Source organism: Rhinolophus ferrumequinum, chromosome 17 (genome assembly GCF_004115265.2).
Source record: "Rhinolophus ferrumequinum isolate MPI-CBG mRhiFer1 chromosome 17, mRhiFer1_v1.p, whole genome shotgun sequence".
NCBI lineage: Eukaryota > Metazoa > Chordata > Mammalia > Chiroptera > Rhinolophidae > Rhinolophus > Rhinolophus ferrumequinum.
The window spans coordinates 61233115-61260950 of NC_046300.1; the positions used below are offsets into that span (position 1 = coordinate 61233115).

A 27836-nucleotide genomic window follows, 5' to 3' on the forward strand; every position below is an offset into this window, starting at 1 on the left:
CAGCACCTGTTTCTGTTTCTGTGGTTCTACTGGAATGCAGCTACGTCTATTCATTTACACATCTCTATGGCTGTTGTCCCAAGACAGTCCCACAGCAGAGATGAGTAGTTGCAACAGGGACTACATAGCCCTTTACAGAAAGAGGCTGTCAATTCCTGCAAGTCACAGTTCTCGTCACACTCGTTATAATAGCCTCAGGTATCATATTAATTATAGTGATGAAAAACTTCGAAAAGTGCATCCTACTAGCTTGAAAACCAAAAGAGTATAACAAACAAACAAAAATTTGCAGCTTGAACAAAAGGAGTAGATTAGTCCCTGAATACTGGACCCTCCAAGTACACTTTCAGAACTGGTGTGTTAAAAATTGATTGATGCCCATGTCAACAGCAGGGCAATAAAATAAACTTGCTTGCTCAGACCTTAGCTTTTTCATTTAATAAAACAACAAACTATGGTAACATGTATTCTGGGAGGTGCTGAGCTTGGTTCTGACATTAAGATTTTCAATGTCACATTAATGAAACCTCAATTCTTTAGAAAATTCAACTTGAACAAAGGCCATTCTGTATACAAAGTGGGTGAAAAAACACACTTATTAATATTTATAAAACAATTTTCACCATCAAAAGCACATTGTTACATGCTTGATAGATTATACAAATGAATTTTCCTTCTGAACAAATATCAAAGAAAGCTGCGATACTTATATTCATAGGGTGTTTTTGTTGTTTTGTTCAGTGGTGTGAGATTCTGTGAACTAATTCAACAGCCTCCGTGAAGCACATGACTGGCAGTTAGCGGCCTCTGACCCTAGAGTTTTAACAGAAGAATGAGCCATGGAATTAAACAAAAGAAAAATACACTTCAGAGGGGAGACTTACACATAAAAGAAACATAAAAACAGCAGGAAATGAGATTGTCATAATTAGTTTGAAAAATAATCTGTCTTCAAGCAACGCACTGCATTTGATTTGTGAGAAGTAACCATAATGTGCTATTGAAATGTGTTTTGCCACAGTGGCCTGAAAATGCTGATACTTTCAAATTAGTCCCCCTTTCCATAAATATTGATGTTCCAAGAGTTGTATACTTTTTAGAACTTTTCTTTAGTTGCTGTGAAAAGGGAAAATAGATACAAGAAGGGAGGGGGTTCAGGGGGAGGTAGAGAACTGAAAATGTTCTTGAAAAGAGAGTCTTATGTATAATGAGAGAAACAGAGAGAAACACCCACCAACAACATGGGCAGTTGCTAACACAAAGCAACAGGGTGGTTATTTAGGGAAATGAAGCTGATGCAAGAAAACGATTTGATGTTAACTTATACCCAGCCTTAATTCTCATGGAATGTTGGCCAGATAGTCACTGTTTTGAATTGGGTTTCATTCCATTTGCTCAGTGAATGGATTTGTGCTCCAACTGATAAGATGCCTTGGAACACAAATTCTTAATCTTGGGACTACTGACATGTTAGGTGAAATCGTTTTCTCTTGGGGATTACTGTGCTGTGCCCTGTAGGACATTTAGCGACATCCCGGGCCTCTACTCACTAGAAGCAAGTAGCAACCTGCACCCTAAGTTGTGACAAACAAAAGGCATGTTAACTCTAATCATATCGAATCATTATGTTGTATACCTGAAACCAAAATAATGTTATACATCAATTATATCTTAATTTTAAAATGTTTTTGGACATTGCCAAACGTCCCCTGGGGGACAAAATTGACTGTACACCCTCCCTATCGAGAAACATTCATTTTAAAGACACCAAAGAAAGGAGTCTGTGTGCACAAAGATCTAGCTAAAAGTGGGAAGAAATGAAATAGGATGTAAAACATCACACTGGCTTTCAAAATGAATGAATGAATGGATAGGTAGATAAATAATGATTAAAAAAACCTTGCTTCTAACTTGGCCACAGTTTTAATGAATTAATTCTGGCACTGCAATTGGACAAGCAAGGAAAATAGTTAATTTCTCTTTGACTAATTAGCAGTTTACTTTCATTTCAAAAAGTTAGGTCACTCTGGTATAAAGGTTTTGACTTACTGTCCCTTTTTCCATTAAGAAACTGCCTTTCTCCTATACCGTGTGATTCCAGCTCAGTGATTGGTCTAGGTATGGACATGTGACCAAGCAAGACCAATTAGAAACATTTGAAAAGATTGGTATGGTTGCTCAAAGAGAGTGATGAGCACAGGGGCGGTCTTTGCTGCCCTCCATCTGGCTGGCAGGCCAAAAATTCCCTTACTCTCTTCATTACTGAAGCCAGTCCACTTCTTGGACCTCCCTGTTCTAAGGCAAATAAGTGCCCCTCCCCTACCTGGGATGTTTTAACTAAAACTAGGCTCACGTAGGTTTCCATCACTAATAACCATTATTATCCGAATAGTCACTAAACTACATTACAGTCAATAGTGTCAAATTACATTCTTTGAATCAGATTATTAATCACATTGAAAAAAATAGTTCTTTCCGCACATCAAAAATTTCCCGTGGGTGACCTAGCAGCATGGATGTTATTAAGGTCATTGTTCTTCCTTCAACCCAGGCTCATAGTTATACAAATATAGGATCGATCACTTGGATTTAAAAATAAAAAAAGTTTCTCAACAAGCAATGGAAGACTGAAGAAATTCTCTTACAAAGAGGCTCTACAATGAATAAATTTAAAGTAAAAGTGTTTGGTGTGATGCCAAGCTCTTTAAACCTCTCAATTAAAAGAGTAATTATTAAATCAATGTTTTAATGTGAACGGTTGTATGTTCTGCTTTTACTGATCTAAATGAAAAAAAAATTAAATATTAAGATTACCAACATTGCTAAGATACAAATGACTGCTTTTACAGCTCCCATATAAAGGATTGCTTGAGGGGGTTGTGACAATGAAGATCAATTTGTACTTTTGGTCATTAATCACCGTTTCCTAATTGGGTTTAATTTGACTACTGCTCATTAGAGTTATAAACCAACACTCTCATTTAATTGTGATTATAATTCAATAGCTGAACTTCTATGGTACAATGAACAAATTAATAGCTAAAGATCATTTTGCTCTTAAAAAGATCACATAAGACTGATGTTTTAATGAACTGTATACATGGAATGTATTTTATGATGATTCCTTCAAAACAGCTCAAGGATTTCCCTTTCTCTTAATAATTAAAAAGAAACGTTGAGATTTCACAAGGTTTTACAAATACCTTCTAGGAAAAGGTTCCCACACCCTGTTCCCTGATGCCAGACCACAATCTGTGACTGACAACTTCCCAAAGGGTTGAATGAAAATAATACTACAGCCTGATTGTCATTATCCCACTCCACGGCTGAATTTCCCCCCCCCTGCTTTTTTTGAATATGAAATAAGCAGGTTGCTTGTGCATATTAGCTTGAAAAGCAATATATGACCTTTAAGAACTTACATTGAACTTCCTTCTCTTTCATTTCTTAGATTTAATTATTATCCACTCAAATTCAAAGAAGCATGAATTTTGACAGATACTCCCAAACTGGAGACTACTTGTAGATCACTCACGTGAAAGCAAATTAACAGTATAAGAGGGAAAAAGCAGAAAAGAAGGCAGGTCACTATAAGTCAGTCGAGCATATCAGAATCAACACGCACACTATACTGAGAGGTATGGGTTCAAATCCCAGCTCTGGTAACTAGCTGCTCATGGGGGAGTCACATAAATTTTCAATCCTCTATAAAATGGGGATAACGACTTCTAACTTTGCAGGGCTGATATAATTTATAAAAAAAGAATATATGTAAACGTTCATCATAGTGGCTGGCGTAAGAGTTTAAAATAAGTGTTTTCTTTCCCTTCCCTTCCTCTCTACCGATGATTTCACAGCCAAATGGAATTTTAAAAATATCTATGATGAAGGTACTTTATTTATAAATGACCTACCACAGAATTTTATCTGGTGGTCCCTTGTGTAAAACATGAAATATATTACTTGCAGTGTCTTCCTAAACATGAACTCTTTGCCTATCCTAATTTGAAATGTTTAAAACAACAACGATAACAACAAAAAGGAAAAACTACATAAAAAGGTGAAGTCCATACCTTTCTTGAACTACCGCTGTGCTATCTGAGCAGAGGAACTGCATTCTCTGAATGTCAGGCACTGGCCTGTTTTGTGTCTGACAGTGGATGCTTACACAAACACCAGTCACCTCATTTTGACAACCTATCTACAAGACAGTTATCATTTTTACCACCCTTTTGGAGTTAAAAAAAATCACGAGGTTTAGCCCAGGTCTGTGGCCAGAACACAGCAGGTCCAGAATTTGAACCCAGGGCTCTGTGTAAAACACTGAATCGTCCACGTTGGTCTAAATTTGGTTGTGTTTACACATAACAGATCACTTCATTTACCAACCCAATGGCAAATCCCTCTTTACTGACTACCTGCAGTATTCTAGGCAGCATGCAAGACGTTGGGGTGAAATGTACTAACAAAGACAAGGCTCATGGAACTTCCTTCCTGGTACCACCATCTTATCCGCCCCTTCCCATAACACGTGCACATACACTAGCTTTTGCTGTAGAATGAATAAGAACTCCATTGAATACTTGGCTATGCAAGACCAAGTGTAGTGGTGGTGGGTGCTGAGATATAAAACAGCTGTTTACACTCTACAAGTACCGGATGGTTAAGAAACACCTTCCCCCAAAAAATGCCTCCTTCTCCCTGCTGAAGCAGAAGCTCGTAATCAAGCATGGCGAAAGCCCTGGACAGTGAGGCACTAAGGCCTTCACCATGAGGATGTAAATCCAGCAGGGGACACAAGAGGAATTTATACAGATTTAGGGAAACTAGAACGCTTCCAGTGGTTCCAGTTCCATAAAAGCAGATACATTCATTATACCCAAGTGCAGGGCTCCTGTTTCCATCCAGATCTTTACCACAGTGATGGGCCTCACAAAATACTGGGGTGCTGGTGGATGGATATTTCTAAATAAAACAAGAAGTAGCTTCCTCTGAGGCGTGGCATTTGGCTACAAACAAACTCAAGTGCTGAAATGTTCAACTGCGTCAGGGGAACATTTGAGATGATGGCAGAAATTAAATTACTGAAAGAAATTAAGGCAAAGCTGCTGCTACAGTCTTTTGTACAATTTAATTTATAGTTTACAAAACCAATTCTATTCATTTGTTTTCTCTTATTTATTTATTTGTTTTACCTTGTCCTTCTGGAGTTTCACCAAAGGGGTTCACTTCCACCTGAGTTGCATCAATTTTCAGGAAGAGATTATACAGCTTCTTAATTTGATCTGCAGCCTAAATGCGATCAAATGAAATGAAATCACATCAAAGCAGTAAACGAACATTTATTTTGCTGGATTAATGAAACCTTAAAAATCACAAGTTATGTCTTTATTTTCAGTTAGGTGTTCTGAAGGGAAAAAAACAGGAAAGCATAATTATTTTCATTTCCACTGCTATTCATTAGAAGGAATGGTGCAACTTTCCTCCAGACACCAGAAAAGACCATTACCAAGAAAACAAAATACTTTCAGTATGGCTTAAAAATGCTGTTAATCTTTCTGCAAATTATCATGTCCCTATTAGCCGAGCTATACCACGATATGAGCGACAGTCATTAATACAAACAAGCTCCATTTAAGAAAAGGTAAACATGATTTTGAGAGTTTATAATGACTAGGTTTTCCTAATTAGGCTGGAATAAAACAGTTATTATATTCATCAATCCAAACGTATAATCTGTGAAACAACAATTACTGAGTGTCTAATGGAAATTGTTGCAAGACAGGAAGATGAAAGTCCTAAACAGTACAGTTACAGAACAGCACAGTTCAAACTGACAACAGTTTCTCCCAAAGGCTTAAACCACAAAGAACAAGAATATCCAGTTTCCCTGATGTTATGTCTGACTTCATTTTTCTCACTCTGCTTGAAGTTCACTCACTCATTCTGTTCAACCCAGATTTATTAACTGCCTATGTCACAGCGTGCTGGCATTGTGTGAACTGGGGCTAGGGGAAGACACCATAACTGAGGCATGACACCACCCTGGAAAGCTTACACCGTCAGTGTACACAGCCTGTGATGCAACACAGCAAGACTGCAGTCATGGCTGAATGTAGGCTATCAGCCGCATTCTTGACTCCATCTTACTTCCCAGCCATGGTTTTCCCTTTGCCCCATTTTTGCTCATTGTTCCAGCCCTGCATAATTTGCCCTCAGAACCATATTCTGCTTTTTCCCATGTCTACTCTGTATATGGGGGAGTTGACACTTGTCGGCTGAGTTTCCCAAGGCTCGTGGGCCAGCTGGCTTCCAGCTCAGTCCAGACAATGGGAAGTAGCCGTGGGAGACAGGAGGTGGGAGGAAGGGCAAAGCTGGGGTATTTCTGCCCTTCTCTTTCTGCCTTGGGCAACCTCTCCTCCTCTGACTTCAGCTCCTACAAGAGAGGCCCACGGGGGTGCTAGCTTCTGTATCCCAATGTCCAGTAACATCACCACCTCACCTTGTTCCTGTAGCATGCAGGTAGCAACAGTTTCCTTTCGTTGTCTAGCTCTAACTAGCCTCTCTGTGCACACTGAGATGTCTCAGCTCTTACAACATCTATACATCTATGTAACCAGTTCCTTAGAATAAAGTTCCACTGGGGTAAATATTGAGAGTGGTTTCTTTGCTCCAGTATTGACTGAAGAACTCCTAGGGATGTAATACATGTGATCTTAATTTATTATATATATATATTTGTAACTTCCTTAAATCCTAATTTGAAACCCAGTGCACATAAACAAAAGTACATAATGAGTAAGACTAAATATTTTTTAACATTAATTTTTTTCAGGCTAGATAATACATGTACATGATACAAAATTCCCAAGGCCACAAGGGTCTCCCTCTGAACCTTCACCAAACTGCACAGCCACCAGGTCCCCATATCAACTCCTGCAGTGGCCACCTTACTAGTTGGTGCTAAATTGAGAGATAGTCTATGCATATGGAAGTAGTATGCATATTCTTCATTCATCTTTTTTAAGAAAGCAAATTTGGTTCTTTTCCTTCTTTCTTTACTTAATAGATTTTAAAGAGCCTTCATCAGCAACATAAATAAGCAATCTTAACCTTTTAAAAGGCTGCATCATAAAGTATCATAACTCATTTAACCTGTCTTTTTAATAATAGCCTTTGCTTTCCAATACTTGACTTCAAATGGTTCCTTCCTTATTTCTGTATGCATATCATACATGCGATTAAACGTCTGTATGACGTTTATTCTATGAGCTTAAGAGACATTTGTATTTCCTTTTCTGTGAATTTTGCCCATTTTCTGTTGAGGTTTTAGTCTTTTTCTTATTACTTTATAAGAGGTGTTTTTACATGAGGGGAATTAGCTCTTTATCTCATTTCAATTGCAAATACTTTCCTCTTTTAACATTTATCTTTTGCCTATGTTTTTGTCACTTCTGCCACATGGGAATTTGATAATAATGTCATTCTTTTCTTTTATAGCTTCTGACTTTTTGTCAGACTTTACAAAGGCTGGTCCCACTCTGAGAGTGTTAAAACAATCCTCCCATTATTTCTTCAAATACTCTTTAAGATTTCCTTTATTTAATGTTTACTTTTTTATAAAAACCCAAACAGATTTTATTTGAGTTGTAGTGCAAAGCTGATAAGTAACACACTGTTGAATATTTTTGTACTTTGAGGGATTTTCTAGGTCCTCGCTATGAGCTTGTACTGTGAGTGCATGAGACTCACGCGTGTGTCCTGGACGCCATGGCGCCCACTGTGCTTACACAGCCTCTGCAGAGTCACACTCAATAAACAACAGCTGAATTAATGAGTAACTTGTAGTAAGGAGAAACTACATTACAGAAATAACTTCTGGGTGCATACATATATAAGATCTTACCCCAGCTACTTTAAAACTTTCTTTTTAAAAATATACGCATAACGTACAATTCACGATCTCAATCATTTTTAAGCATGCAGTTCAGCAGTGTCAATTATATTTACATTTCAGTTGCATTTACATTTTTGTGCAACCAAGCTCCAGAAATGTTTTCATCCTGCAAAACTGAAACTCTATACCCATTCTCCCCTCCCCCAGCCCGACAACCACCACTCTACTTTTTGTCATATGAATTTGACTATTCTAGATTCTTCATATAAATGGAATCACACTAATTTGTCTTTTTGTGACTGGCTGATTTCACTTAGCACAATGTCCAAGGCTCATCCATACTGCAGCACATATCAGAACCTTCCCCAAATTTCCGTGTTATGTATCTACCACATTTGGTTTATCCACTCATCTGTCAATGAGTGGCGGGGTTGCTTCCAAACTTCTTAAGCCTGTATCAACCTCACTTAGCACAAAGCCTGAATTTTCTGCACATTAATATCACTGTAGTTATACATTAACATAGCATTAGGGAGGTATTTGCTATTATAATTGTTTATTCTTGTACAAAGACAACCTATAAACAGGTTTTGAGCAGGCTGACGTGATTAGATCTGTGTTGTAAGAACTGCAAGGGAGAACCAGCCTGGCTTGGGGACACAATTGCCTTGTTCCAGGGGCTACACACTAATGACTGCAGGGGCGGGGCAAGCAATGTGTCCATCAAACAGGTATAATTAAAGGGAAGGACAGGGCCTGTGGCAAGTTCAGGTAGCTCCCCTGCTTTCTAGATGTGTTCCAATTTAAACAATAAACACTAGTCAAAGGAACATTCTTCTGGGTAATTAACAAGCAGCCAGTTGGCTACTGCTACCTGCTCCCTCAGTGCATAACTACACCATAGAGAAAAACTGTTTTGTTTCCTTTTTTTTAACCAATTAGTTATTTTAAGGTTGTTAAGCAATTAAAGAAATTAAAATACCTAAAATCAAATATCCTTCAGGCCATATGCTGGAAACCCTGACAATTTAAAAGTATCTTGAAAATATTTTAACAGGTTAAACAACTTTAAATACTCTTCTTGCATTCCAGAAACTAATATCATCAGTGTTCACAAGTGGTTCATAAAGCTAGTCAAAGGTACAAACCATGCCTAGAGATGTCTGGATCATTGCATCAGCTTAAATCCTAGAGGCACATGTTGACAAGTCACGGTGCCAATGTTTTCAGAAATTAGTAGTATAGATCATAACTAAGACACAGTTGAGAAGCTTGAAATTTGAGTCATATTCAATTTTTCTGTTTTAGTCTTTTCAACCAATTCTTGCTGAAGTAGATTTTCATCAGGAACACATAGTTGCTAGTTTTTATGCAAGGTGGTATTTATTTTTATTAAACCTTACGTCTCATTTTAGAGATAACAGGCACGAGTCATAGGAAAGATATTAAATCTACAAGATAATTATTTTACATGTGGTTCATCCATGAGTGAGGCACCTCCAAATACCTAAACTCCATCCTAGAATGAAAATTAAATAAATTTCAAAGTCATACTGAATCTAAGGGACCTCTAAGATAACATTTCTTTATCAAAGAATCATAAATTGGTAATCTGGATCACTTAAAATGATTTCTCTTCTCAGGTGCCTCCTCCACTGGCTTTCCAGAGCAGTTCACCAATCCCCATGGCTTCAGGAAGCATCATAAAGCAGAGATTCCGAAATCTACAACCCCAATGTAGTATTCCTTAGTACCTGTGCCATATATCCCACCTTCTACTGTACAAATATAACCAGGGTCCCTAATGAACAAATTCTAACCCATCTAAATCTGAGATTGCCCTCTTTCTCTCTCCCCTTCACATGTTCTCTTCCTATAACCACTGCCAGTGGGCTGACCTCCACTGCTCTGTGAGCCCCTGAAGAAGAATGGCCATCATTCTTCGTCTTTGTTCCCCAGGGCCCAGCACCGACTCAGTGTTCACTCCAACTTTGCTGAGCAAATGAAGATTTAAACCTTTTATGTAGTCAGCAATGAAAGAAGAAAAAATATGAATGAAAAAAATGTCTTTCCTTTCCTTGATATATTAAGCTAAAAATAGCATGACAATTAGCTAGGAATGACCCCTGAGAACGTGCATGTTCATCTTCCTTCCGTAGATAACTCACTTAAAACCTAGAGTGTTCGGGACACTGGGAAAACATAATTTAGCCATTTAATGGCTATAAATAACTCTTAATTTTCTCTTATAATATTGGGGTCGGGGTGTCTTTTGATGCATGTAATATTATCCCTGCCTTCTCTAGTACTCTCTGCCAAGTTCAGCTCCTGAGCTTTTCAACCCTGTGGTCAGCAAAATCATTCTCCTGACAGCGATCTATCACTAACTCCTGAGGAAGCTCTTCCACGTGAACATCATACATGTGTCATCTCACGTGGTCACACATGTGATGGCTATTTCTTGGGCACTTATGTATGTGCAAAGCACTCTGCTATGAGGAAGATCGAAAAGTCCCTGCTGTGGCACAGATTGGGATACAGCAACAAGGATTGCACGAGGAAGAGAAATACAGATGTGCAAAGGGACGTGGAGCACAGCAACGGGATCGCTGAGCACACTCAGCGCTGACGGGAGGACAGCAGGGAGAACACATGCCTGTGGGAGTGTGGCTGGGTGAGCATCACTCACACACACGAAGCCTCTTAGTAAATAATATAGTTATGGCATCGTTCTCAAGAGGTAAAACGAACCATGGCGGCCATTACCCAGGAATCGTCCCCTATCTTCCTTTCAGAAGATCACCCCCGGCCCCTCGGCATCTCTTTGCCAGACTCAGTGCCTCTAATTGTCCCCTGAATCCCGAATCTTTATGTCCCCCATTGCGGTTTAGTCCCAGATGAACCCGTCCCCTCTGACCTCCTGAATCTTTTGCTTTCCAAGGGAGCTTTTCCTCCCATCTTCAAATACATGCTCTGTTCTCTGAATTTAAACATATATACACTCTAGTCTTATTCTGCTTCACTCTTCTATTATTTGCCTTATTGTCACTCCTAAACCTCTAGAAATAGAATCAATCAAAAGAAAAAGTAAAGACAAAAAGAAAATCGACTGTTTTATGGGAGGAATGCTGCCCAACTAAATTACAGGAAATGCTCTGTAACCATCCCAGAGCCTTAGGGGAACACACACACACACACAAACACACACACACACACGCACACACACCGTAAGGAAGGAGGTAAAAATAGCCACTGAACTGTTCTGACTGAGCCAAGGGACAAGGACACTTGGCCATGCAGACATGCGCTGAGGCTGCACGGGCTGGACCAAGGGCACTGCAGGGCTGTGATGTTCAAGACAGATGCTCCCCTAATAACTCTGAGTCCAATTTTTCTGTCTTTGAAACCAAGGGATGTAATTACTTAATTGGCATATTTTAAGCTCTTTTCAGTGAAATATCACCTTCATGCCACCTCATCTTAAATGGTCATTAGCTATGAAAGAATAGCAATCAGTTAAGTAAGGTGAACTGTTAAGAACAATAACAACTGACCTCTCAGGAGGACGAATAGCACTTTCACACAACTGCGTGCTCAGTCCTCACACCGACCCTCTCAGCTAGGATTTCATCATCCCCATTTTACAGATGATGAAACTGACCCTAGTTGGGCTGAATCACACACGTGCAGGGTAGCAGTACAGGATTCCAACTCGGGTCTGCCTGAGTCTACAGCCTGTGCTTCTCGCCACTACGCTGCCTCTTGTAATTCATGGGCTGGAGCTGCAATGCTACAGAAAAAACAGAGACTAACATACATAATGTGTCTGCACGTGAAACACACTCACACCCATCTCTTATACACATATGTAATAAATGTCCTCTTTTGGAACACCAGGAAAATATTTTCTTCATCATAAACAACTAGAGGAAAAAATAATATAAAACAACAAATAATCTTATATTGTGGTCATCACAAACATTAGAGACAATTAAGCAAGGTCGCAAATGTTTTCTGAAACAAATCAGACACACTGGCCTCCAATCGCTCCGGTACCTGGTTTTTCAAAGGCCCAAGGAAGCCTAGATTTTCTGCCATCCGCTGAGCTTGGCTGTCCTTTATCCCTTCAATAATGTCAATTTGCTCCTGGTGAAAACAAATCAAATAAACAAAATTCAGATCGTCAAGTGAGAAGACTTACAACCTCAAAAGAAAAATGCTTCATATTTATTTGCAAATGACTAATTAAAGTGTGGCACGTTTCCAGAGATCTCTGAGTGGGGCTACTGCAGCTGCCTATAGGGTATGTTTTAATTAGCAGACCATCTATAAAGCAGCCTTTCCAAAAACTATATAATTCTTCAGGGTGGCATGTTGACAAGACAATCGGATGCCAGTTTTCACTTTTAATTACTATACAGATGGCATTGACGAATATTTAGGCAGTAAATTTTTATGACATCTTTGGAAGCTGTCCAAAGTAAGGTTTTCCTGCCTCATATTGCTATTAAGTTTAGAGCTTGTCACATAGGTTAAATGTTACCTTATCATGATTTACACACACATAATTGATGATGACAATTATGAATATCTTAGCTCTACAAAGTGCCATTTGCTCCTAGGTACTAAGCACTGCTTATATGTGTACACTATTTCATGCATTCTCTTAACAAATGGAATGACTTTTTTTTTTTAAATTAAATTTATTTGGGTGACAATGGTTAGTAAAATTACATAGGTTTCAGATGTACAATTCTGTAACACATCATCTATATATTGTATTGTGTGTTCACCACCCAGAGTCAGTTCTCCTTCCACCACCATATATTTGATCCCCCTTACCCTCATCTCCCACCTCCCACCCCCCTTACCATCTGGTAACCACTAAACTATTGTCTGTGCCTATGAGTTTTTGTTTGTTTGTTTGTTTGTCTTGTTCCTTTGTTGTTTTCAGCTTTATATCCCACATATGAATGAAGTCATATGGTTATCGACTTTTTCTGTCTGACTTAGTTCGCTTAGCATAATCTCAGGATCCATCCATGTTGTCGCAAATGGCAGTATTTCATCTTTTCTTATGGCAGAGTAGTGGAATGGCTTGTTCTAAGTCATGTTAATTTTGAAAATGTCTAGGTATTACAGGTATCCCCACTTTCTGAAAGTTCGCTTTAACCACTTTGCTTTCACTTTTACCAAAAAAAGAAAAAAAGAAAAGCGAGTACAGGCAGTGTACCTTGAGCCAAGAGAGCGGCCCTGGCCCCGCCAATTCCTCCTCCAAGACCACATTCAACGTCTCAGCGTCAAGCCACCAGAGCTTTGAACTGTATTTGTGAGAAGCTCTGCTTAATCTTAATTTATTTTGTGCATCATTAACAAGATGTGTCCTAGCAAAGCTTCTTTGCTGCACGCTATTTTGGCTTACAAAAGGTTCCATAGGAAATCTCTACCTTTGAACAGGGGGGTTAACCTGTATTCGTAAATCAGCATGTAAAGTCTCAATTTAACTTCCAAGACAGTAAATTTGAATACGTAACATTGATAAAAATATTTTCAAACCAAATTATCAGTACTTTACACAAAGAGGTTCAAGAAGTTAATTTCCCACTTTTTGAAAGGAAACAAGATCACTTTCTAAATGAAATAGTGAGTATTTCTGCTAGAAATTTTGAATGTGACTTTTTTGACACGAAGAGCCCAGAATTAAAAACTGGAATTACAGCTCAGAAGTCCTTATATTTTCCTTAGATTTTCTTTCCCTCGGCTGAAGTAGGTACAGGTGCATTTTATATGCACCACATTGTTTCATTCTCACAATTCTATGGAATGGCATTACTCCATTTTAATTTTACTGATTCAAAAAATAAAGCTTAGAGACATTGAGAAACTGGCTGGCTAGTTAGTGTGTGACCACAGATATCTCTGACTAGAAACTAATCTTAATGAAAGGAAAAAGATTTAAAGGCTTGAAAGATACAAAGAATCTGGACATTAGAAGGCTTCTATTTCACATCAATAGTTTTGAGAGACAACGAGGCAGTTTCTAGTTCACATCTGGTCTCCTGGGAGAGATTTTTCTAGACCACACATGCTGTTAAGTAGGTAACAAGAGAAAATTGAAATGTCCCAGTCCTCTTCCACTGCTTAATACTTGGGGCAGGTTTGATGGAAAAGAATGAGTGTGGAAGAAAAGGCAGGAAAGACGAAAGAAGGAAAGGAAGGAAGGGAAAAGCAAAGAAAAAACCTTGAATGGTGAATACCTTGGTTCTACCAACTTTCCACTGGATGCCCAGGAAGAAAAAGAACTCACTATCTTCATGCCTTAAATCACAGAAAGTGATGTATTGCTACCAGCTCAGACTCCACATTAAATATTTAATAGCTTCTGTAACAGCAATCGATGAACATAGCATAGCCGGGAATTGAAACATACCTTAAAAATAAGTTCTGGATTTGAAGCTGCCACCTCTTCAATGTCAACGCCCCCTTGGGGGCTGCCCACTAGTACGGGGCCATTGCAGGACCGGTCCATCAGAATCGCAAGGTAGGTTTCTCTGGAAATGTTCAAGGCTTCAGCAACCATCACCTACCACATTAGCAGTAAACTCAAATTAATTCAGCATCAAACTGCTTTCCATTTCGAAATCTATTCAAACTTGCTACACAAGTCAAATGGCTTCCTTTTCAGGCTCTTTAAACCCAGGGAGTGAGCTTCCAGAGATTTGAGAGTTCTGCTCTCACAGTACACAGTGCCCATTTTCACCTTCTTAATTGATCCTGTTAACTTGTTCAAGTGACAGGTATTGGTTTGCCTCAAGGAACCTTCCTACTTTAATCTTTTTTTTCTTCCTTGAGAACCCTGACACCCAAGAAAAACTCCAGGGAAGCAGCTGTAATTTTAATTTGAGACATTATCAGTACAAATGTATTATCACACTGATTTTTCTCAAATTGCACTGGTGGAAAACGAAGCTTGGTTGCCAAAGAAGAATTATTTTTACAGTATGCCTTATAGATTTGTATATTTCTGTCCCTTGGATCACTGTATTTTTATTTCAATTTATTGTTTCTTTTAAATTGCAAACATAATATTTGCTTGTTCAAAATTAACACAAGTGACACCAAAAGTATATACCATGTTTCCCCAAAAATAAGACCAGGTCTTATATTAATTTTTGCTCCCAAAGATGCATTAGGGTGTATTTTCAGGGGATGTCTTATTTTTTTCATGTACAAGAATCTACATTTATTCAAATACAATCATGTCATCTTCTTCTGGAACATCGTCATAACATACTAAATGCATCCATCTGGCTGACGATCTTAACTGGGGCTTATTTTCAGTGTAGGACTTGTTTTAGGGGAAACATGTTAAATGAGACAGTGAAAGCAGCCCCCTGGTGCACATATATGCCCCCCTGGGCCTCAGTGGTCAGCACTGTCATGAGATGATATGGAACCTCTGAGATAATCAGAAAAGTCGCCCCTTCCTCTGGGAGGATGTGATTACATGCCAGGACCATGGGTGGACAAGAGGCGAGTGGGATGGAAGGATGTGTGCCCCACTCACGGTCTCAGCCAGGTGTGCTCTGGCTCTGTGCCACCTTAATCGCTCTGCAGAGCAACCCTAGCAGGAAAAACCACTATCAACTTTTGAGCCTTTTTTCTATGCATCTGTAAACACGACAGCCATTGGATGGTCCTACACGAGCAGGCACATGACGTGTACTTGAATACCTGCCTGTCTTCTTGCTTTTAATCTTAATACTAGCACTCAGACATCCTCCCAAGTTTCTCTCTCTTCATTGTGACTATATGGTACCTACATGTCAATATTTATTTAGCCATGTCCCTACATTTATATGGGCTTCAACTTTTCTAAAATGTTGTTCTGGTGATTATTTTTATATATGTATCTTTGCGCATTTGTTTTACTATCCCTGTACATAAGATACCTAGAAGTAAAATGGCTAGGTTTTAGAGTCTTCATATTTAAAATTTGGTAAATACTCTCAAATTGCGCTGGAGAGAGAGAGGCTGTACCAACTTAGACTCACAACAAGAATGGTAAAAGATGTCTTGGATCACTATTAAAAGAAAATAAAAACATTTACAAATAATCAGTACTGGAAGTCAAACTAATAAAAAGACTTACACTGATTATCTTAAAAGTAGTTCAATAATAGGTTTCACAAAAAACATTAGATTGAATAGTATTAGATTTTAGCAACTCGTGCCACAAAAACACTGCCTTAAGTCACATGAAATGGGATACATATATGATTTAAGAAGCTATAATGTAATGAATACAGAACTCCTTTTCAAACTTTTATGGAATTTATCACCAGTCAAAAATAAAATACTTTACAAGGGGCTTCATATTAATTATTTTTTCACAATTGGAACCTCATGACAATGTAAGTAATATTTCTTGGCATACATTGTTAGGATTATCTAGAACCATCCTGATTTCAAGTTCACTTTTTAATGCAGAGCTCGTCTAGTGAACAAGACTTAATGACTTTCAATAGTTACTCTTAGAAGCAACACAACATTATGACTTTTGAGGGTAAGTGTCATTCAAGAGTCTTATTCTTATTCTTCTAAAATGTTGACAGATGTGCTCTGGATTGCACCAAATTTCTATTTGCAAAGAGCAGCTGTTGTCTCAAACAGCTCCTGCTTGGTAGAAAGGATGTATCATTCTTTAAGAAACCATCCCCATGAAATGATGATTATCAATAGATAATCTAAGTAATTTATATAAAGACCTCTTTTTTTTTTACATTATTATGCCTTCCGATGACCCAGCATGTCAGAATATTTTAGAAGTTGTTACAGAGAGAACCTAATGGGCTCCATAAAAACTCAACCCAGGAGAAACTCAGTTAGATGCATTATATTTCAAAAAAAGTTTCATCTGTGGCTGACACAAAGCATTTCATCAATGTAGCCTTTTTGTGGCGCCCTCCAGTACAGAAAGCTTTTTAACTTACTTTCCTTAAATTTGACCACTGAATATGTTTGTGTGTTCTTTTTCATATTATGTTACTCAAATGGTGGTCTCTGGATGAGTGGCAGTGCATACACTACATGTAACATGAGAATGACTACGTGAGATTAAAAGTATCCTCTCAGGCTGTGAACTCACCTCATGGCAGAACAGTACCCATCACTGGCACTGGACCAGGGAGCACGTGATGAATAACACTGTCTCCCCAACCCTTCTGCTATCCCAAGGAACACACCACAAACACATTGCCACAGATTTAGAAAAACATATCCAAGGTGTTTAGACGTGTGTATGTGTTGAAGTAACTTCTCAAACAAACTTAGAAATCTAAAGCTTCTATAATCTGGGGACTTCTGACTGATGTCCAAGAGTCTATAAGGAAAAAATACATGGTCCTTAAAGTTGTATAAAATGCTGTTGGTATAGAAATGTGGTAATACTCATTTTACACAGAAAAACGACTGAAACAATGTATGACAATTATTTCTGGGTAGTGAGAATACAAGTAACTTTTACTTTCTAATTTTTATATTTCTGTACTACTGGAATTTTTTACATATGTCAATCACTTTTGCAATCAGAAAAAAAGCTACTTAAAAATAAATCACGTTAGTAGTTTCCTGGCACTGACTCAATTTACAAGAATGTGTTTTATGACCAGTGTTTCAGGAAACTATCTACAAACTAATTTTATGCCTATCTATCTATATAGGGTAAATCTTCCTTGAGCATTTTTACGTACTTTTAAAAAGTATCACAAACTCTAATCTAAAAACCCATGTGTCCATGAAAAACAATGAATTCTTACAAACAAAAATATTAATTATGTCCTCTGTTTACAAATTTTGAAGAAGTTACAGAGGTAAAGGCTCATAACCAGATTTAAAAAGAAATAAAAGTACTGTGCCAGGCCTAACAAAACCAAAGCAAAAAAAACACTTTTGAGGTTTAATCAGTTGCTGCACTTACCTGAGAGGCTGTGGGAAAGGGAAACGACCAGAACCGTTTTGTGAGTGTGCATCCTTAACAACTGCAAAGGCTTCGTGTTCTTAGAGTGAAGAAGCTAATGACAATCAGCTCCTAGAGGGATATTCCAATTTCCCTCCAGCTCAGGGTCCTTTTTGGGAACAGGATAGACATGCTCGTGGCCTCAGTTTCCCCAAGCATGGCACACTGGGAGAGGTCACCTTCTGTGATGTGGTGGCGACAGCGCAGACAGATGCTGCCCACAATGCTGGGCCATAATTCTTGTTGTGACAGGGCCTTCCACTCATCTGTGCCTCCCAGGGCTGGGGTGTGTGACCTGTGCAATAGCACAGGGTCCCATCCATACTCAGAAGGGCCACACTTTTGGTCTCTTGATTTAATGTCCTGCTGTAGCTCACTTGAAATTTGAACAAGGATCCTCATGTTTTCATTTTGCACTGGGTCCTGCAAATCAGGTAGCCAGTTCTGGTGCCTCGGTCCATGAGGGGGGCCCAGCAAAGGTGAGCAGACCAATGGGAGAGTCAGTTTCTGGCCTCAGCTCTGTCCCTCACAAGTTCACAGCCAACGTGGGCCACTGTGCTCTGGGCTTTATTTTCTGTGTGTGTGTGTGTGTGTGTGTGTGTGTACCTATACACATCTGGATGCCCCAATAGACCTCTAATACAACATATAACATAGTAAGGTATAGGTGCCCTTAGAAAAATAACCACGACAGGTAATTCTGATACCTGGGACTGAGGGTGGGGCTGTGTAGGAGTAGAGAATATGCCTCACTGAGCATGGCAGCTGCCACACCACACCCTTTCAGCTTTAGCTGGATGTGTCTGCATTCTGAAAGAGAAGGCCATCGATTCATTCACTCACCCCCGCCCACTTTTATTACATGCTGGTGATAATTAATCATATTACTATTATAGAACCTTTTTATTTCTCCTCAAAGTCATACCACATACTAAACAGGTTACAGGTGGTTTAAAAATAAAATGGTTCATTGCCAAAGTGAATTGCTTCATTAGATTTTGTCAAAACTGAAACAGGATTTTTTTTTAAAACACATACATAGAAAATGACCAAAAGTGTTCATATTACCTTGTTAACTTTCACACCTTCTTTTGGAGTTTGTTTTGTTGCTAGATTATACCCAATCATCTGTTTAGCCAGCTGTCCCACAACTTTAGGGCTAAGAGAGAGAGAAAAAAAAACAGAGAGAGAAAGAAAAGAAAATCAACACTATGTTGAAATCAACTATGTTGAAAATCATTTTAAAGCAGAGTCCATACTGTATTCTCATGTCCACACTGCCCAGGGTCCACCTCCATGCTGAGAATCCAAGGGCCTTTCTGCTCATATCTACTCTGTGCCTAGCAGTGTGTCAGTCTTACAGAGCAAAAGCAAGAAATGGAAGGGAGGGAGGGAGGGAAGCAGGGAAGGAGGGAGGAAGGGAAGGAGAGAGAGAAAAAGAGAGGGAGGGAGAGAAGAAGAGAGGGAGGGAAGATAACTTATGTCTGCTATCCTCTGCCCACAAATAAGTTAGTCACAGTAAAGAGACAAGGCTGAGATGCATAACCCATTCAGATAAGAGTTGAATAACAAAGACTTGATGGTGGATGACTTGGGAAGCACGGCCAATGACGGGGTACAGCTGAGGGTAAGAATCACAATAGATAAGGAAAGGAAAGGTATGTGACCGGAGAGGAGAGGAAAGGGTTCAGTGCTGCAGACCTGGCATCTAAAGATGAACAGGCAGGCTCAGATACAGGAAAACGCGGACTCGATCAGACAGGAAGGACAACTGACGCCACAGGTAATGGGTAGCCACTGCAGTTCTTGAACGGGGCAGTGACATTACAGAAGTGGTATTTAACTTGTAAGTGGTATCATTTCCAACAGTTGTAACGAATCATTGATTGTCTAGGAGAGACAGAGTGTCAAGTTTTCAACAATGACTAAAGATAAATCTTTTCATGGGAGCAGAAGGAAAACTGGGGCATTGCCAGAATCTGCCTAGAATTTGTTTCCTCTGTTTGCTAGCTACTGCTCCTACCCCCATCCCAACCCTCTCTCTCAGTGCTGCTTTCAATAATGAGCAAGATCTTCCACAAACTGGTTGGCCCATAGATGAGGAATTAAAACCTCCAGACTTACTCTTTTGTCAAATGAACGCCTCCTTTCAAACCACTACTGAAGATACCTTTTCCTCTTCCTCCAGCTAAGATCTGGGCTTTTAAAACAATTTCTTTTGCATCTGAAAAGGAAATCCAGAGTAGGTAGTTGATTTTAAATTCTTTTTTTTTTTTTTTAAGTGACAAGGCACAAGGAAAGTGGTAATGACACATCACTTCCAAAAGTGGTAAAAGCTCTCTCAAACCAACTTTGAAAATGAAGGCGATAAAGAACTTCTAAAAACATCAATGCGCCTAAATGCAAAGGCTGTTTATCAAGCATATTCAAATCTCTCCTACCAGTTGAATCTAATGCTCCACTATCCCAAGGGAAAGCAAGGCGTGTGCTCCCTGTCTCTTTTGAGTGTCAGAAGATGCTAAAGAAATCCAGGCTGGAGGTGTTAATTTCACTGTGTAATGACACTCCCATGTAGCAGAGGCCCTGCTCTGCCAGTCAGAGACTCTAACTACCTGTCAGTCATCGGCGAGATCAAAGGAAGACCAGATTACCGGGAGGGAAGGTTTAAAGACAAGATGCAAAGGGAGAATGTAATAACTGCATTCTTGGACACTAAGTTTTCTGACCAGTTGTTCTATTTGTTGGTAGGGTTGAGTAGGGAGGAGGAAACTGATTACAACTAAAAGCTAGTAATATTTTTCACATGTTGGTGGGAAAACAAAACATCCCAGGGAAGGTGGTTGTAGAATCTTCTTTTCTCAACACACTCAAAGAAAGAGTCAACTGTCTGATCTTGACCTTTGAGACCAGAGTCGTGAGCTCAGATATCTTTATGGGCCTGGCAGAGAAGTTGGGTGTGCGAAGCAGCCCTGTGACAGAGATGGGGCCTTCAGCAAACGGCAGAGCTCCCCTCCTCAACCACCAAAAAGAAAGAAAAAGGCAGCCCCCAAATCAAATACGTTTAATAAACCATACATCTGTGGGCCATAGCTGGCATCCTCATGATTCATAGTTGTCTAAAACCAGAGAACTAAGTCTGACAATCTTCTTTAAGGCTCTAATGGTTTTCTGGTTCAGCATGCCAGGTTTAGAATCCACAGACTTAGATGTTCATCCAGCCATATACCCTTACTGAGCTGTGTAACACTGGGCAAGTTACTTAAGATCTCTGAAACTCAGTTTACTTGATTGTGAAATGATGATAAAGATTGTTTTAAAAATTAAATGAGATAAATGCATGTGACTACTTTATCTCAAGTGCCTGAAAACTCGTGACTAAAGAAAGACTATTGCCACAATCAATAGTTCATTTATTATCTTTGTATATTGTAAAGATTCAAAAGGATTATTTCCACCTGACCAGAGGTAGTAAAAAACACTTGTTGGTATCTGCCACCATTCCTGAGAGCTTAAGTGTCGGCTACGTCGGCTAATGTCCTCGTTACTCGTAGGCAAGCAGGCCAAGTACAAACAGAGGGAACCAGGGAGGGTTTGATCATGAAGGAACTGGGAACTACAGAAGGATGGCACTATGACGGCATTGGTAAGACAGTCCCTCCAGCTGCTGCACACAAGATCATTCAAGTCCCTCATCTTCCTTTGTTGGTCCTCCTTTTTCCTGTGTTTGCTTATACTCAGAAAACCAGGCTCACCTCCTCTCAAAATCTCTTTCTTTGTGGTGCTCTATACCCTCCCCAACAACTGTTTCTGCCCTGGATATGAACCATCATAACATCAGTCAAACCAACTCTTATTATAAATGGGTTTCCATCAAACTGAGTAGAAGACAAGCTATGATGGCCACTCATTATCAGAAACTGACCAGGAAAGGAACTGCGTAAAACAGAATTCTTAGGCTAATGCATGTAAGACAGCAACATGAGCGAGGATTTTGGAGTTAAACAGACCCAAGTTACAATCTCCCAGCCCGCCTGTCACTTCGTAGTACAGAAGAGGAAACAGAGGCTCAGAAAAGTAAAAGTAGCAGCCTGGCTGTAAAATGGGCACACTAGTCTATACTGTTAGAAAAGGTGCTTATCTCAACAGCTAGCACATTAAAAAATAGCCAAACTACGATAGCTATCATCATTATAATCAACCAAAATAGTGGTCGACAAGAAGATATTCCCTATATCTCTTTTTAAGACATCAAGTGGAAAAAACATTTTTTGCTGTCTACTCAAATTTCTAATTGTGATCTCTTCAAATTATTTTAAAAGGATAACCTGCATTCAATTGCCATTAGCATTTTTCATATCCTTGCCATCGGAAGAAAGGAATGCTTTCTTCTCTGAGATTTCTAGCAGCAAAACTTGAAAGCCAGACAGACTACCTAATTGGTCACCGTTACTTGGCACTACACAGGCCGATTGATCAGCTTTAGGCACTAACTATCAAGAAGCACAGCTGTTGCCTCCACGAAGCGTTGCCAATCACGTGTGCCACTATTTGACCATGTGTCATGTCAAAGGACTCCATGTGACCCATTTGGTAGTCTAACCAACCACTTCCAACACTGTAGAGACATATATTAGGTCGGGCAAATGGAAAAAGGGAAAGGAAACGATCCATGTACAAAAATAAGTTCACTACAATCATCGCTTCTGGTCAGATCTCCAGTGCTTAATCAGTACAGCAGGTTAGCAGCGCAAAGTAAAGCGAGTTTTTCTCATCTTGAGGGAAATTCATATGAAGTAATTTAACATATGCGGTTCTTTTAATCAAGGTACTGAAAATTAAGTAAAGTGACCAAATCCTACTGACCAAATCCTAACTAGTCTTTTCATTCAGTATTTACCAAGTTGATTCACACTTAACGTCATTATTTCCATTTTATTTAAAGATCTGATTTCTCCAAAAACTCATTTGGGAGGCTTTTTAATTTTTTTTTAATGTTACCTCCCTAGCCCCCAACAGAATTAGAAAAGAATACCCCATACACAACGCTCAGCTTTTGTCTGAATACATAAGATGGCTTAACCATATTTTAAGATAATAAGCTAAAAGGAGATGGAAAGAAAAAAACAACTTACTGTAATAGGTTTTGTATGGAAATAGATTATACCTATCTATACATTGATAACCACGTTATTGGACTCTGAGTGTTATAAGCCAGGTCCGTATACCTCCAAATTCCTTGCGCTTAACTATGTCTATATGCAGTAGCCAAAATATTATGCAACGCATTCATTTTAGTATTTTGTTTCTTTCCTTGCAAGTTTCTAATAAGCAGCAGTGTTCATGGCTAACCTTCCACTCAGGTTTGATGGAAACCTATTTACTATCATTTATATATACTTTAGGAGAAAAAGCACTGTAAGAGACATATTTGATAAACTTATGTAAGACTGTCAAACACCTTATCAGTTAAGAGAACAATATTTATAGCCATTTAGGAAGCCTAAAAACATTCCACACCATGGACTTGTTTAGTTCTATTAGCTGCATTAAAATAATGCTTTCTCAAGTGATTTCCTCTCATGTTTTACCACAAATGTTATTCTAATTATAATAATACAGTTTTATAGCAAATATTATAGTCCTCCAATAGTCCCATGCTGGGTAATAAACATTCTTGGAAGCATTATTAAACCTAGAAGGAAAAAAATTAAATTCATTAAGGAAAGCATAACCTATATAGAATAAATAAGAAATGTTTTTACTTAGGCAAGCTTCGTAAAGCTGGTTCATTTTGTTTTTTTCGAGATGCCATTCAGACAGCATATTTATGCAACATATTGTCCACATGACATTGTTTGGAACCATAAGCAAATAGACCATGGTAAATATCTGAAAATGTTTATCAAGAATCTTGATAAAAAGAAGCTATTTTCCACTATCTTTTTAAAACAGTTTAGTGATGAAATGAATATTTGTGTTACCGAACTGGTTTTTATTCAGCATTGCTCTCTTCAAACACATACTACTTTTCTAACTGCAGAATGCAGCACTATTTACACCGACACTGCAGTGAGATGACGACTATGATCGGCACCGATTTCAAGTCAATACCATTGGAATTGTTGGAGGAACTATGATTTCTATGGTTCACTGACTGCAGCAAAATTGGAATATTCAGATTTCAGTACAACTGCATGGTATCATTGCTAGCATGGCGATCACCTTTCATGAGGTTTGATAGAATTCTTAATTGAGAAAGTTAAAATGTATTTCAGATTTACCTATTGCTATAAGGCAAGGAGAAAGGGGAGGGTGAGGCAAAAGATGAGTCAAAAGATATTAGAGAAAAATGAAACTTTAAAAAGAACCCATAATTATAGGGTGACAAGTTAGAAGCAGAAGTGCCAATTTCCCAATGAAAATGAGCTAACTTCTGTGTTTTCATTATGACCCCTGAACCCAAACTTAAAATTGTAGAATCACCCATCTTCAGTCATTACTGTAATATCTCCTGTAGACTGATTCCTATTTCCTCAAATTGTAACTAGGTCACTGGGAGTAGGTCACTGTAGTGGCTCTTTCCATAAACTCAACGGCATCTCTGAGCCTAAAACAATTATTTCAACTTTCAACATTCCGCACATGGGCTCATCAATGTTGGGACAGAGAATTTCAAACATACAAAACATCAGAATAATCTGTTTCACTATTGGTCACATCTCTTGACTGAATTAGGGTTAGAGATACTTGGCTCTCCATCGGACTGCTACCCACCAAAGATTAAAATTGCACATACCTAACAGTGACTTTCAAATATAAGTCAAAGATGGAACTAGGATCCTCTCTAGGACCAGGGTTTTGTGACACAAACAGGAAGTTTTCCAGGGAGACACTATTTCATACTAAGAAATCCTTTATTGATAAGGCTTTTTATGTGAGTCTTAAATCTTAAATTTCCTAGTAAATGTGGTGGCCAATTAATTCCTTATTATCTAAAGTAATTCCTTCATTTGGATAGTGTGGATATATGAAAATGCTACTTTGAATAGATTACTGATTATAAAGTAGATAATATTATTACCTCAACACAAAACATGCTTTTGTTTTCAAGAGAAAAATTTTAATTTTAGTTCCTATAAAAATTCCTAAAGTATCATAAATCATTGTTTTACATATTGCCATACTCTTTAAAATATTGTGTATTTATTACTGCATTATAGACTTCATTAAAATCTATAATGACAAATTAGCCTACTCGTCTGATTTTGTCACTGTTGGTAATTACATTCATAACCATTAACACACCTTCGTTGGTAATAAAAATTTTAAAGCAAGATAAAAATTACCTCCAGAAAGGCTCAATTCAGTTGTGATATCTTACTCTTTCTGTAGTCCAGTACTAATAAAGCAATCTTACATTTTGCCTATAAGATTAAAATACATATTTCTGTAAGAAAAATTAAGGATAGAACATCGTAACATTGATGGTAAAAATACCCTGTGATCTTATTCAAGTACCTATAGCCAATCAAAGAATTTCTAGTACTATAAGATTGCAACCATAAGATATTAAATCTTTCTGCAAATGAAAAATGAGAATTTTTTAGGAAAAAAAATGTTCTGTAGAAGAAATTTCCAAAAGAAATCTACTGTGTTTAATACAAATTGCAGGATGGATTAATGAAATACATTAATAAAGGGATCTGTGTAACATTTGTAACTTCAGCAGATCCTAGAAAGAGGCATGGAAAATGAAAAACAGTTATGAACACCACGAGCATTGCTACAGTATTTTGTGGTACATTTGAAAGGGAAGGATAAAGGAAAACCAGCTATAAAAAATGTTTTTCTTTTTTTGTTCTGATTTTCACACCAAAGATGCATCCAGTCAAGGTTCCATTAGTAAAGCAGCAGCACTCCAAGTTATGGATAAAGGATTAACTGTAGGAATTAAAGCTCACACAATTGTGGGAGACTCACAGAACACATCCCGGCTAGTGGCAAATCCCTCCTTTAGTAGCAGACATCTGGAAACTACCTGATAACAGGGACATAAAAGGGGATCTCTGATTGATCTTGACCAGTGACGAACAAGATGGGAATAAAATGTGGCAATACCCAGAAGTGATATGGGAAGATAATCTCACAAAGCTTTTATCTTCAGTCAACAGGGATGACTCTGAAATTTAAAATGTATGTAATATAAATATTGCACCCATATTTAAAGATGTTTCTTTCACTTTCACAGCCATATTACTAGTATTCTGAGATCTCCCACCTTCTCGATTAGAAATCTTCATCTTTTCCCTATTTCCTCAGATGTAAGTCACTTCCTCTAACTGGACCTCCTTTTGGTGAAAGATGCTCTCATCTTTCCGGAATCTGCTGGAATCTGTCTGGAGCCTGCTCCGCTGTCTGGTGACCACCCTCATTCTGCTGCCCAGGATCTACTGCCCACACCACTGTTTCCCTTAGGCTGCTCCCTCTCCACCATCAAAGAAGATCCCTCAGCTTCTCGTGAGTGGGTCCTTTCAGAGGACCCAGCTCCCCTAGCAGAGTGGTTCAGCCCCTGGTGACGCAGCTTTTCCCTTTGCAGCAGAGTATCTATTCCAGAGGGGACACACTCTCCACTGAGCCTCATCCTAAACCTGAGACCCCTGTGTCCTCAGAGCTGCAGCCCCTGCCGCCCAGCAGTCTCCTTTCCTCACTCACAGAGATCACCTTGCAGGAGCCTTTACCTTGCTAATCAACTCTGCTCTTTAGAGACATCCACTCTCAGGCCCATTATATGTCTGATTTCTCAATTGCCGAGAACGTTCAAAATCCCTCACACAGACTCCTGAGCCCAGTGCCAATCAAGGAATAGGATTGGGCACCTGTTCCATGCTCCAGAGAAATTCATGATGCTTACGGAGCATCTGGAATGTGTGACCTAAGACAGGAGGTCTACATGCCCAATGCTCACAAAAAACTGTGCGGTCGAGAAATCCAACTTTGATAAAAAGCAACTGCAGAAATAAGGATTTTCATTGCAAAGTAATTATAATGGTGAAACACTGAAAACAACGAAAATGTTCCTCAGCATTTGGACATTCAGGATTGGAAAATAAATTTTATATATCCACATAATTAAATAATATAATATTTGTATATTATATATATATAACATATATATATATATTATATACATCTTAACCATGATTAAGTATATCTTTATGTATGAACTTGGGAAAATGCCTACATACACTCTAAGCTTCAAACACAACTTGATGATTAATATTTAAAAAAATAAATAGATTTGTGAATAGTCCTAATGAAATCTAAATGGATAATGCTAAAACTATAAATTAAGGTTATCTTAAGGGGCTCGGGAGTAGTATTATGGGTGGAACATTTTATCTCTTCAGTAATGATTTAGATGTTTTATGCAACTATCATGTGTTGTCATAAAAATAAATAATTGTAAAAGTTTAAAATGTAGTAAAAACCTAGGTAGTCATCCATAGTAGTTTATCTTAAATATTTAAGTGTCCCTGTCTGTATCAGCCTTCATAATTTTACTATATTGGGTCAGAGGTGCTTATATCTAGGGAGGCCTTCAGAAGACTCTTCCAGAAACACAGCTCATGACCTCCTAAAGTGTCATGCAAGAAAATTGAGAGTGGCAGAAAACTGTGTTTTGCCATTTTAAAACATCTATTGAGCACATCTAAAACATCTACTGTGTGGATTCAAAGATTAAATAAAAGTCATGGTCACTGTATTCCAGAAAGAAAATCTAATGGAGGAAATAGATACAAACAGATAATTATTGAAAAACGTGAATGCTATAATAAATATTTAGAACAAAGTACAGTGAGAAGGGAAAGTGGTATCAAGTTAAGCTAAGTTACAAAAAGGAGAAGAGCCATAAAAAGAAGA

General features: G+C 38.4%; 1 protein-coding gene across 2 annotated transcripts in view; it reads right to left on the bottom strand.

The window, feature by feature from the left end:
* Positions 1 to 27836, bottom strand: part of SUCLG2 (succinate-CoA ligase GDP-forming subunit beta) — a 261384-nt gene that overhangs the window by 117314 nt on the left and 116234 nt on the right. For both annotated transcript variants that reach the window (XM_033132931.1, XM_033132929.1), the window contains exons 3-7: positions 20040 to 20139; positions 18984 to 19074; positions 14328 to 14480; positions 11954 to 12043; positions 5196 to 5292 (exon numbers count right to left, since the gene is read on the bottom strand). In XM_033132931.1, the coding sequence (XP_032988822.1) occupies positions 5196 to 5292; positions 11954 to 12043; positions 14328 to 14480; positions 18984 to 19074; positions 20040 to 20139 (531 nt within the window). The remainder of the gene's footprint in view (positions 1 to 5195; positions 5293 to 11953; positions 12044 to 14327; positions 14481 to 18983; positions 19075 to 20039; positions 20140 to 27836) is intronic.